At 39.4% G+C, this 13,952-nt stretch overlaps 1 protein-coding gene across 1 annotated transcript; it reads left to right on the forward strand.

Annotated features, from left to right (window-relative positions):
• Window positions 1–7,912: 7,912 nt before the first annotated feature.
• Window positions 7,913–13,952, forward strand: nags (N-acetylglutamate synthase). Its single transcript, XM_062439356.1, has 8 exons — window positions 7,913–8,287; window positions 9,143–9,423; window positions 10,451–10,664; window positions 12,562–12,742; window positions 12,964–13,003; window positions 13,130–13,261; window positions 13,385–13,567; window positions 13,772–13,952. Exons 1-8 carry the CDS (start codon window positions 7,913–7,915, stop codon window positions 13,950–13,952), a joined length of 1,587 nt encoding a protein of 528 aa, XP_062295340.1.

Consider the following 13,952-nt stretch of genomic DNA (forward strand, 5'->3'; position numbering starts at 1 on the left):
CTTACTGTTCCTGTGATGGACACCTCTCAGTTTTATTTTAAAGGTGAATAATATGTGTGCATGGATTGATAAACCAAAAACATGTTTATTAATCATGGATTTTCTATATTATCCCCACATTTTAACATACATCTCAAATAACTGACGTTCTTCACTCTATCACTGAAATTATTTCTACACCCAAAAAAAATCTATCCATCCATTAGAGCTACAATTTATTTATAAATTTGACAATTCAATTAATCAATTAATTGTCAAGTTCATGAAATGTCATAAAAGTGAAATTGTGATCACAATTTCTCAGAGCCCGAGATTACGTCTTCAGAATGTTTGTTTCTTCCAACCAAAAGTAGGAAACCCACAGATATTCAATAAGAAAATCCTTCCATTTTATAAGCCGCAACCTGCAAATGTCACATATTTAAAATGCCAATGAATTATCTGATCAGTTAATCAGCTGGTAGTTAAACCAGGCTGACTCAATTGTACGATACATTTCTAGATGACATTATTAACATAGAAAGTGATGTAAATCTGATGAAAGTTAAATGAGATTTCTTTTTTAAATGGCAACTCATGATAATATTGATCCTGGAAGTTGTTGTTTGTGTTATGAATGATCTTTAACTAGAGGTGTAAGAAATGATGGATCACATTTCAAGTGGAGGGGGACTCCTACATCCTGCCTATCTTTGACAAGCATGTAAAACTCAATCAAATGTGTTTTGCATGCTTTGATTAAATTGAAAATCTTTGTTTTATCTACTTCCCCAAGTGTGCTAATCTGCTGTCATAACAGTAAGTCTGCCATTTATCTGCTGTTCAAAATCCAAACAATCTTGTTTTATCAAAGGGGGGAAAAACTGGTTTTAGTCCTGCATGTTTTAAAGATTCCCAGTGACTAACAATTTAAATGGGATTAAGTGGGATCGTTAAATCAACATTGAGAAGTGGTGACTTACTTTGTACTGTTTTAACTTGAAGATTCACTGAGCCTCATCATCATATGTTCAATGTGTTTGTGTTGACATTTCACCTGCTGCAGGTTGTTTTGTTAGTGAAATGTCACATTCACACGCGCACACGCACATAGAAACACTCAGTCACACACACACACACACACACACACACACACACACACACACACACACACACACACACACACACACACACACACACACACACACACACACACACACAGTTCCTGGTGTATACTGCCCTCTACTGGTGCATCAAGCTTAAAGTGCATGAAGAGAAAAGGCAATGGAGTGGTCATACATGGACGTACTGAACGCATTAAGTTTTGATTGTATCTTGTTGTTTAACACCAACAAGTCAAACATGTGTGCTTGCTCAGATGAAATGTGTTTTCATCATATTGTGATTCTATTTGATGAGTCGAGCAGGGATGACAGCTGAAAGGGCTCCAATCCAAAAGCAATTTTTCAGTTGGTAATTATAATATTTTCCCGCTGGCTACTGAACTCATATAATTGGAGTCTCAATGGATTAATTTTAACCGATAACACTGTAAACTGTAAACTGCTTTCACCTGCTTCTAAGTCAGCATGGCACCAAGGCTGCTGTCACTGCTGTTACTTTATTTTTTATTTTTTTAAGTAAAAAAAGAAAGAAAGAAAAAAAGTATGTGCTATGTATACTGTATGTGCATGGGCCTGTCCTGTATGGTTCTGTTATAAGCATTTATCATATGATATTGACCCATTTAACATATTGCAAAATATTCACATTAAAAGCAGCTTATGCCAAGAATTGTTACAGGTTAAAAACTGTAGATGTCAATGTACCATGTAAATTATTAACATAAAACACACTGTATGTCACCAAAGTAATATTGAACTTGAATGAATGTACTAGACTGAAATACTGTATTATTGTATTGTATTGTATTGTATTATATTGTATTGTATTGTAATACAGTGTTTCAGTCATTTTACAAAACTCCTGTTATTGTGATACAATAGCATTACATCAGCATAATTACAGTTGTAGATGTAAAGCATTACAGACTTTTAAGACCTTCAGTCCAATACTTTCAGATATTATTTTACCCACTAATATATTTTCCCCCTTGTCCACTATAATGGTCGCTTTGACTGACACAGTGTAAAATATTTTAATTAATCTCAATCTTTTCTGATGTTTCCCATTACTGCTTGTTTTAACCATGTACGTGTGAACTACCATCATTGGTAAGGTCAAGAGTTAAAATCTTTTATTTGAGTAAAAGTAGCACTACAAACATATAAAAATGCTTGTTTACAAGCACAAATCCTGCATCAAAAAGTATTAATATACCTCATGTTATATGTGCCATGCCACTGCTGATTTTATTTCTACACATCAAATGCTATTATCATTGTTTATATACTCCTAGTTACCTCATCACCACTGTATATATAAATGATATTTCCTGCTGCACTTATCTGTAAATGATGCTATTTTTGCACTTCTGGTTACATGCTAACTGTATTTCCATTGACTATGCATTGTTCCATGCACAATGACCATAAAGTTCAATATAATCTAATGTAATTATGGTATTAAATGTAAAAGCCTGCATTATACCACATAATGCTAGTGTGCTATTATTATATATTGTAGTATTGTAATAATGTAGTAATGTAATGTAATGTAATAATAAGTAATAATGTTACTGATGGATTACTGTGTAAGCAGCCTTTTAATAGTGTAGCTGCTGGAGGTGAAACTAATCTTAACTTTATAGTTTAACCTATAACAATACATTAGATTTTAAAAACTGACATGCTATGTATGTCAATTTTAAATCTTTAAAGTATCAGGTAACTAGCTGTTAAATAAATGTAGTATAGTAAAAATGACAATATTTCACCTTGACATTTTGTGGAGTTTAAAGTAGCATAAAATAGAAATACAGTATAGTAAATGAGTAAATGTAGTTACCATTTAACTTTATTAGATCTGATAAATAGGTTTAAAATTCAAATGTGTGTGTATTCATTGCATGTTTCTGCCATTTTTATACTTTTAATGTGTATTGTATATTTTGAACACCACATTTTGAAAATAGCACAAATACAAAGCCATTTATTAAAGCTGTTGCTGAGCAGCTGTACACTGATCGCTATCATGCCTCAACAGGATGTCTGTGTTTCTGTCTGGTTCCATGATTGTGAGGGAGAAAAAAAGTTTAATCTAAACATTAGATGATTTTTTTTTTTTTTCTGGTAGTTTGTCTTCGCCCGAGCAATGATATTTTAAGGGTGTCAATCCCACATTACATCATATTTTCCAAACACTTAAAATAATCCTTTCTAGCACAGAGACGGTAGCGAGAACTTAAGTTTGTCTAAACCTTAACGACATTCTCCAATGATTTTATGTTGTGAAACTTTGTCTATGAGGGTTTTTGGTACTATGGAAGCTGTTTCAGTGTCAGTCCTGTCGAGGTAGTCAGAGTTAAACGCGAGGAAGTTGTCCGTCCTTCTTGCCCGGAACGGAGGGAGGAATGTTTTCCCATCGTACAAAACCTTTGATCTCACACCCCCTAATCACTTCCTGAAGATTATACAGTACGTGCACCTCCGCACTGCCCTCACTGAGTGTGTGTGTATGTCTGTGTGTGTGTTTGTGTGATTGCCTGAGGGCAGCCGGGGCAGATGTAGTCCTCTGTGTCCAGCCTGATGACAGACAGAGATAGGGAACAAACAGAGACAGAGGCATGATGTCATCAAACAGTGACATCCAGGATGAGTTATAAATAAGTTTAACAGTCATGCTGAAGTGCATGAAGCGTATAAACTAACCAAAAGAGTCAGCACATTTCAACGCTACTAAAATAAACAATCTGGAAGTGCTGGTAAAATCGTTGAGCCAGTCCTCAGTATGACTTTGGCAGGTCTCAGTATTATTATGGTTTTTGGGGCCAGTGAAGGCGTCTCAGGAATAGCAGGGGTTGAAGTGACGAGGAGGAGTGAGCAGGGGCATTTGGTTTGGAGGATGAGTACTACTGTACATTGTGATGGAACAAAAAAGATATTACATTAGTTACAACACTATGAAGTGTGAGCCTGCCGTCAAGATACTTGAAGTGTGGTAAAGATTTTTTTTAAATATTTATGTGTGCATGATACAATGAAAATTCCAATGAAATAATAGAAATACAAAGTATTGATATATTTTTGTGTGTGTTCATCTGCCAAATGAATGCCAAACTATAGGCATGTGATCCATATGAGCTGCTTGGGTTTAATGCAGTTGTGTTGTCATTTTGGACAGTACAGGGATAAGTGGATATACTTGCATTTTGCATGTTCAACAACATTGTGTTATCTTTGAGATCCCTTTTACATTGTGTGTTGTGTGTGTAACTGTTTGTCTGTTAATTGTATGCACTAATGACTGATTCAACCATTGATTTAACCACACCAACCAGTGCTATAAGCACTTGTTAAAGGAGCAGTGTGTAGACTTTAGTGCCCTCTAGTGGAGGAAATTAGTGTATAATCACCTGAAAATAAGAATTGTTGTGTTTTTGTTACCTTAAAATGAGTCCTTTATATCTGCATAGGGAGTGTGTCCTCTTCAAGAATCAAGAGCAGTTTGTTGACACAGTTTGTTGCAATCTCACCACTAATAACTGTTAGTTTCCATGATTTTATCAACACATTTCTTTTGAATGCATAAAAGCTTGTTCATTCTGTCATCAAAACATTTAGCTTTTTTTGTGTCATTCCATTGCAGAGTAATATAAGCATTGCCAGACACCTGCTGGTGTTGTCTGGTAAAATCATAGTCTGATAAAGTCATATCTGATGACAATCATAGTGGTTGGTATATAGCTTCCTGGTTAGTGATAACAAAAGAGGATATTGAGTTGGTAAACTTTCATCTTTCCTTCAGGTCAGAATTCCTTTGTTATGTCAGAATTCCCAGCTGTCAGCAGTGAGGGAATAGCTGAGCTGTTGTCTCCCAGTGATCAACCAAGAGTACCACCTCCAAGTCTGGTAGGAAAAGTAGATCAGTCAGGATTCTAAGTTTGTAATAGAGAACAGGAACAACAGCTTAAATTATAGAAACACTGAGAGGTCCTCTTTTCTGAGGAATATGTGACACTGAAAGACATGTCACCATTATAGCCCTGTGTGGCCTGTAAACCTAGTGCACTTCTCAGTGGTTTAGCACTAGTACTACATCCTTATGAATCAAGAGCAGCACAGCAGGTCATAATCACAACTATTTCACAGAACAAAACTGAAGACAGTAACATGCAGACTGAAATTAATCAGTTTGGACACATCTTCCCAATTACTTGAATGACTGTTTTGACTGTTAGGAATACATGTAATCTGATTTCACTTTCTATCCTAAAGCCAAGTAAGGTGAACAGAGTGGTGCCAGACAGTACCAGCACAGTGTCTACAGAAGAACGTGCAATGGGGCCACGAAGGTAAAGAGCAGGGCAACAAGAGGACTGAAGCCAGATTTTTCTTTCTTTTTGCGGGGCCTATGGTAAACAACATACTGGAGCCAAACATGGCCAAGGCATGGCCTACAACAGCTGAAGTGACCAGAGCACGTCCTTCAGTGGACAGGGCACTAGGCTCAAAGAGATCCTTGGAGCCACTGAAAACCAGAGCAATATCTGTGGTAGTCAGGGCTCTAGAGCCAAGAAGAAACACTCGCAGGCATGTATATAGACTGGGTTTTAGGTTTGAAAAAAGAACCAGAGCAATGTCTGCTGGGGTCAGGCCAGAGAGAGGTTGGAAAGGCCTATCACAGACAGGGCACTAGGCCCAAAGAGATTCCTGGGGCTACAGAGAACCAGAGCAAGACCTATGGTAGTCAGGGATCCAGCACCAACAGAAACCACTGCAAGTCCCAAGTCCCTGGTACCCAGGATTTTAGAGCCAAAGAGAACCAGCACATGGTCTGTAACATGCTCCATAGCTGCCAACACACAGATACAGACACCAACATTTTAACCCAATCTCCTGCTGTGCTCCCATTTTGTTTTTTCTCCTAGGAAACTCCTGTAATTTGCATGGCCCTCAACTTTTATTACAGTGTGGGGTTCTATCATGGCTTATATAAGACACACCACTGACTCACTGTTTTATAGAGTCATAGATCAGCCCAGAGTAAACATTATGACAAAGCACATATATTGTCCATATTATAAGATACAGGAATATGCAGCTGCAATCTTTGCCTCTGAGTGATTGTGCATAATAGTGTTTAATGGTGATTTGCAACTATTTTAAATAATATCAACTAAACTCGTCAACATAAGCACATCAATGGCCATCTTCTAATTAAAGGACCATCAAAAAAAACAAAAGAAACCAAACAAAACCTGCAATTACATTTGTCAAGTTATCAAGTAAGCTTGAGCATTGCAAACATAACAGGAGGAACTTTGCATAAAGAAATACAACAACAACACTTTTAAAAATGTTGACTCATAAATATAAATCAAACAAAATTAACTTTTTCAAGAGTTCTCTACAGTGTTCACTGTTCGTATCAGTGTATTGCCCCTTATTGTCCTCCAGGGGTAGACACAGACCACACACTGTTATTACAAAAACCCAAGTCCTTACCATAACCTGGGCAAAATAAGATACCACTACAAGGTCTAATTGAAGTCATTGTAATTACAAGGAACTGCAGGAACCCCACTTTTTAAATTGTCAATTTATATACACATACTCTACATTTTACCAAAGGTGGCAAGTTACATAAATTACACAAATTACAGTCCATCAGTAGTTACAGACAATTAGGGCTTGTGTTTAATTTTTAAAAAGTCATTACAATACAGCATTTTGCCCCATAACTATGATACTATATTAATTTATGATGTGTTTCAAAGGCTTTAATATCAATTTTAAAGGTAAAACAATCCTGTTAAACTAAACTCAATCCATCATAAAATTAAAGTCAATATTAAAGTTGGAATCAAGAAAGATTCCTTAAAAGCTTTAGAAAAGATGGACATCCACGATTACATAAGAACGCCATCTGCTGAGGAAGATCATATGACATGATGGACAGCTCCAGACCGACCCAGCTACTCTGGCCCTTGACAGTGAGATTATTCTGTCAAGTGGACAAGATTCACTTCACAGGATAATTAACATAGAACAGAAAGTGCTTCTGTAGTACTGCTTATAATAGCCTAATTGTGAGTTGTCTATGAATCACCACATCCGACAGGTTTCACATGGGCATAATCATAATAATGTGATTTGTTATGGTTCTCCATATGTCTGTAACATGATAATCCGTGCAAAGTAAGGGAGAGAGAAGCCTTTTTATTTGCATCATTTAAACACAATGCTACAAGTAGGCCTAGTAACAATGAGGCATTCAATGACCTAATTTATGTTTGTTGAGGAGGAATCATTGCTTTAGATGTAACAAGACCTCAAATAAAACAGGTATGTAATAGCATTTTACTTTCCTTGTGTGATTTTTTTATTACAAAAAATATAACCTACATTTTAGTTACCACCTATGATTATATTCAGAAACTTTTTTTTCCTTTTTTTAGAAGTTTATAGCAAACATTTATTGAGTCACAAAACCGTAGTGCATCTATCCAACATTACTCAAACTGTTTCTCAGGTATAACGTGTTAAAAGCAAAGTGTGGTTAAACCTAAACTTGACATCGATATTTTAAAGCAGACGAGCTTTGACCCCCCACAGCGGGTACGCATCCCCCCGCCCACCCCACCCATTCCCCGCGCTGATGAAATGCGAGAAGTGCAGACACAGCAGCCCGTTGAATGAAACTCTTCACGGGGCTTCTGCGAACTGCCAGCAGCTCTCGGCGGAGACTGCATACGGAGCTCCCCGACTCTAACCGGCAGACTGAGGGACTCTGGACACCGTCAGCAGGCAACATGGCCAAAGTAAACAGCGGCTCCTCCGGTTGCCGAGCCATGGTCATGGCAGGAAGATACCTGTCGAACCCGTCTCCCCCGGTGCTAACCCGCGCTCCCGTCCAGCAGCACTGGAGGATGTTGGGGCCCCCGCGCCGCATGATGAGCTCGAACGCGGCCGGCACGGGAGGAAAGACCGCGGCTTTGGCCCAGCCGGAGCATCTGGGGTATTTCTCCGCCGCAGACAGACAAGTGCTGGCCAACCGGAATCTGATATACCGGGACGTGAAGGCTTTCCTTAATGAAGTCGGTGGAGACCCACAGGAGGCCAGATACTGGCTGACCCAGTTTCAGAGAGCGAGTGCATCTCAGTCTCCTGCTTTTGCTGTACTGGAGGTATTTAAACAACTTAACAGCTGTTACTTTTCACTCAAATAAACTAGCAACATATATGAATTGTGTTGAATACATTGTCAGCTCCTCGCTAATTGTAAACTAATTGAAAGTATTGTAAACTAATTATAAAGTATTGTAAACTAATTGTAAAGTATTGTAAACTAATGGTAAATAATTGTAGGCTAATAGTAAAGTAATGTAATTAATGTAAAAACACCACTATATTCCTAAGCTGTCCAAAGCACTGATTTAAACAAGAAATGGAAGAAAATCCTTAATTTGAAGATAAAATAAATATATCTTAGCTATGTATCATATATACTTATTGTTTGTTTATTAAAGTTTACTGTATTAACCACCCTCCTACAATATAAAACATATTTAAATAAGACATAATTTCCCTCCCATGCCAGCCTACTAAAAGTTCTTGCCACCTCATGTAGTTTCTAGATCATTTCAGTATTTTAAAAAATATGAATAAATACAATTTTTCAATTTTCAATTTTACAATTCTCTTCTTTTTTCCATGTGTGACACTATGTCAAACCATTAGGTGGCAGGCATTCCGCAAAATCTATTACATACTAATGTATAAGCAGTTAAAAGTTACAATTATGAGGAAAAATCACATTATGAAATAGAAAATCACATTATCATGAGTTTTTTCTTGCAGGTGGTGAAAATGGTCCTTACATAAAGGTTTACAAAAAATCTTACACAAAGTCCATGAAACTATTATAAGCTTATGGAAGCCAGCAATTTACCATGGGTAAAATGTTTTGTTTTTCGTAACTAATACTACCATTTTTTTGTACTACTTTGTTTGGTATCACTTTGTGTCTTCATCTCTTCCAGGTGGATAGCTCCGTGTTTGACAGCAGGGAGATGGTTCAAAGGCTGGCTTTTGGGCTCTCCTTCCTGCAGCGGATGGATATGAAGCCTGTGGTGGTGATGGGCTGGTCTGAGGATGACGAGACGAGGCCCGCAGAACCGGGGACTGGGGCTCTCTGCACCAGGGGGCTAGTAGAGCGGAGCCAGCAGCTAACCGAGGCTCTGCAGCAGCACTCAGGCACTATCCTGCCTTTCTTCTCAGCTGAGTCCTTCCTCCTGCTGAATGAAGCACCACGTGGAAGCAGGTGAGGGTTGAGATATCTAGTTCAGCCTTCAGAGTCGGTCAAATGTGAATCAAACATTGTAGATGATTTCTTATAATATTAGTGGGTTTACTATTTCCCTTTATTTTTGCAATTTAAGTTAATATTCCAACGTATTTCCTCAATATTACACACTAAATAACAGTTTAATGCTGTAGGTGTGAAGCCATATTGTGTTGTGTATACCTGTTCACAGTTATTTTGCCTGTTTTTCAGAAAAGAGCTTTTTTTTAGTACAAAACTGATAATATGACCATTTCTACAAGACTTCTATTTGTTTAAACAGAGGAAAAATTCAAGTTTTTGGAAGTGACACAAACACTTACCTACAAATCTACAGTTCCAAAAGGAAATGTTTTCGAAACATAGATTGCACATATATATGAACTTAAGATACATAAAACATTTCATGCATGGACTCCAGAAGAAGTGGACATTTGGTTCAAGCTCCAAACATGTAGGATCCTTTTCTCAATATAAAACTCATTAGCAGTTTTTATTTGACCCCTGTGCCTCCTAAAAGCCCACTTTTTTCAAACCTCTAGTTTGTAATGCTTGTTTTCTGTTAAAAAGTCTAAGCCCAAGTCGAGCTGACACTAATGACAGCATCAGACTTATTCACTCAAACTTCAAAAGCCTTTTACAACAGTTTTCACAGGTGGAGTTCTCCTTGTGAAGAATAAATTGAACTTCATGTGTAAAATTGGTTGAAATTGAGTGTTTAAAAAATCTAATGTCTAAAATCGACTTTTATTATGGTGTATATAAACTATGGATTATTATTTTGTTATTAGAAATATAAGTAAGGTATGGAAACTGTAAAAACACTGCAAAAAAAAAAAGTATTTTCCTTCCATGACACTGTTTTTCCATCACTACTTCTCTTCCATCCTTTCATGCTCTTCTCTCTCTTCAATCCTGCCTCCTTTTCTTCCTTCTTGCCTCCTTCTAACATCCTTCAGGATCTCTAAACCCTGTCATCATCCTCTTTCTTCTCCTCTCCCCGCAGTGTTCCACCCTCCGTGGCTTTGGATACCAGCCTCCTCCAGTGGAGTCTGGACTGCGGGACAATCCCATTGGTTTGCCCAGTGGGAAGGGACTGGCGAGGTTGCTCGGTAATGTTGGACCCGATAGACGTGACGGCGGCCGTTTGCCGAGCTCTGCAGCCCCACAAAGTCATGTTCCTGAACAACTCAGGAGGTCTGCGCAGCCAAGACCACAAGGCAAGACAGTTAGCTACTGCTTAGGTGTTTCCTAATACTCTTTATTTTGGCCTGAATATCAGATGTTCGGGGTCGTCATCTGTCCATCCTTTGTACAGACTACATTAATAAATTACTCTTGTTGATTGTTGATTTTACAAACGTATCACGAAAGGTCTGGGCTTCTCACATAGGTGTGGTGGTTCAATAAAGGGCATCTCATCCAGCCTCTGAATGTCTCCTTACTGTAAGTGTGAGGACCCTAAAAAACCTCTGGAGCTCCGATCAAGCATATTGTTTCTAGATCTTCTTTGTAAGTCTTCACTTTTTTCAGACAGCAGTTTCACTTGGCTTCACCGTAGAGTTCACCTCGGACAGCTAACCATAGTTTTCTGTAAGGCTCCAACGTTCTACCAAATTTCCTTTCCTTCTTTGTTTGACTGTCGAACGAAATCAGTTTCCTCGCTAATATCACCTTTCATGGGTGTTGTACCAAGCTGAGAAAGTTCAGGAAAGTTAGTAGGGGTTACAGTCCAACTTGGGAAGGAAATCCATGTCAAGGACAAGCCTATGCAGTGGATCTGATTTCAGTCAAAGAAGAGGACATGGCTTGGTCAAAAGTGCAAAAAGTTGGCTCAACTTGTATTAAAGCAAAAAATCATAGGGTTTGGTTCTGGTATTGTAATTTTTTTAACAATACCCAACCCTATTGGTGACTATTCAAACAGGGACAAGGGCAGAGGGGTCTCTCCTCAAAGACTTTCATGGTGTTGCACTCAGTTGTACACATGAGAAGTGACAAAAGTAGATGTACAAAGAATGAAAAATACAGTTTGAGAGAAAAAGTTCAAATCTTGCCTCTTTTATCAGTGGGTGTTTGTCACATTGTTAGTTTTGGAAAGTTACAAAAAAGTCCACACATAGGGCCTGATTTACTAAAGGTTTGCGTGTGTAAAAACGTGTGCAAACTTGACATCACCCGCCAAAAATGTGCAAGCTGATCTACTAACGCAGCGCACTGAGGTTTGCGTCTTTCAACTGTGAAAGATAGTACGCGCTGTTCATTTAGTACGTTTGCCATAATGAATATGTAATATGGGGCGTTTCAACCCCAGTGTGCAAAATACAGGGAGGAGAAAATGCAAATATGTTATTTAGCACGCGCATTGTGATTTACCAAACCTGAAGGTATTTATTCTGACGGTAACTACGTCTATAAATAATACCTTTTGAAGGGCAGGTATTAACCGGCTGCTCACTGGGCACAGATGACTTCTGTCACTGTGGAGAGGAGGAGACGGAGGCACAATGACAGAATACACACAGGACGGAGTTTTTCCACCTGTGTTAATAATTTTAAAGTGGAATATTTGTGGTTTTACTAACAGCATTGACTTCGTCACAAATACTCTCCCATATGTCGTTTTTCTGGTAATATTTGTTTTTGTTATAACTCAATATATTTGTTAACCTCTTCCACTAGAACCTGATCACATTTCATTTTGCGCTTGCAGCTTTCTGCTCGTCCAAACTCTCCATTCAGACACGCAAAACCCTCATTTAAATACTGCTGTCTCCACCCCGTTGCACCTGTTTTCATTTACGCAATTATTCTTAGTAGATCACCCGCAAAACGCACGCAAACGAGACGCGCAATCTATTGCACTGTGCACGCAATTTAGTACTCACTATTTGGGATCTTAGTAAATCAGGCCCATAGTCCCCTCAAGTCTTGTGGAGAGGTGCGAGGGAAGAACGTTGCACTTCAATTGAAGCATACTGACAAGAGAATCAATCTTAGTGTGAGAAACAGTCCAGTCTGACTACATGCACAGTAGGTTGCATCTTCAGAATAAACTCACTGTATATGAAAGAACTTGTACAACTCCTCCTGAACAATACCTTTTTTGTGTTGCAGGTGCTGGGCACAGTGTCGTTGCCTAGCGACCTTCCCGGTCTGTCCACGGCGGCGTGGCTGAGCGCTACGGAACGCCGCAGAGTGACCGCTATAGCCAGACTGCTCAATCAGCTGTCGACCGAGTCTTCTGCAGTGATCACCTCTGCTGACACTCTGCTGACCGAGCTGTTCAGCCACAGAGGTGAGACCGCTGACATGCTCTCTCTTACACCTACATACATGTGGCAAAACTGTCTATTTTGAGGTGGTGGCCCTTCTTGTAACCCAAGAGGCCACTTGCCTATGTATGAATGTGTGTATGGAGAAGTTTTCATAACCACCCAACAGTTATCAACACGAGTTTATATCTCAATAGGATTGCATAAGTTCTTATGTATCTGTCTGTCTGTCTGTCTCTCTCAGGGTCTGGGTCACTCTTTAAAAACGGAGACCCCATACACCGGTGAGTAGCTATCGCACATACACACAGACACGTGAAATCTAAACCGTAACTGTAGAAAACACGCTTCATTTGACTCATCTCTTGCCTTTACATTGACAAGCGGTTTATGTGTTTGTGTGTGTGCAGGTACAGCTCTTTGGATGGGATTGATGTTGAGCGTCTTCTGGCTCTCATCAACATGTCATTTGATAAAACTCTGAGGCACGATTACATCGACTCTCTGAAAGGACGACTGCACTCCATCTACCTCTCTGAAGGGTACGTACAACCATTCCAGTCTCGGTCCAGACCACGGTATCAACACCTGGCATCCAGGCTGCCTTTTTAAACAAAGGCTTATGATTTTCTATCTTTCTGCCCCCCCCCCCCCCCCCCCTCCAGTTACAGCGCAGCAGCCATCATCACCATGGAGCCGGTGAACAGCGGCACTCCTTACCTTGACAAGTTTGTGGTGAGCAGCAGTAAGCAGGGCCAGGGTACCAGCCAAATTCTGTGGGAGTGTATCAGACAGGACCTGGGCAAACTGTTCTGGAGGTCCAGAGCCACCAACAAGATCAACCCATGGTATGACATTCACCAACACACACATACCCCTTTCAAACCAAAGCAGTTCCAGTGCTGGTTCGGGGCCAGTGCTTAATTTGGAACCGGTTTTCCTGTTTTATTAGTCCAGTATTGGTACCAGAAGTTCTCCTGACTGAGAACCAAAAATTTGACATTTGACATTTGACATTTGACATCTTTATCTCTTTCTCCTTGTCTGTCCAGGTACTTCAAGCACTGTGATGGGAGCTTTGTTAATGGGGTATGGACAGTCTTCTGGTTGGGCCTGACAGACATCAGAGATTCCTATGAGCTGGTGGAGTATGCCAAGAATCTCTCCGACTCTTTCCACGCCTCCTCTCTCACCGCCTCCCAGCTGCCCCCACCACCTGCCTCAGGGTCCTGA

Source organism: Scomber scombrus, chromosome 18 (genome assembly GCF_963691925.1).
Source record: "Scomber scombrus chromosome 18, fScoSco1.1, whole genome shotgun sequence".
NCBI classification, from domain to species: Eukaryota; Metazoa; Chordata; class Actinopteri; order Scombriformes; family Scombridae; genus Scomber; species Scomber scombrus.

Coding starts and splice junctions, on each gene's coding strand:
- nags (XM_062439356.1), top strand. CDS start 7,913: ATGGCCAAAGTAAACAGCGGCTCCTCCGGTTGCCGAGCCATGGTCATG. Junction 9,424..10,450: donor GAAGCACCACGTGGAAGCAG/GTGAGGGTTGAG, acceptor CTCTCCCCGCAG/TGTTCCACCCTCCGTGGCTT. Junction 10,665..12,561: donor TGCGCAGCCAAGACCACAAG/GCAAGACAGTTA, acceptor TTTGTGTTGCAG/GTGCTGGGCACAGTGTCGTT.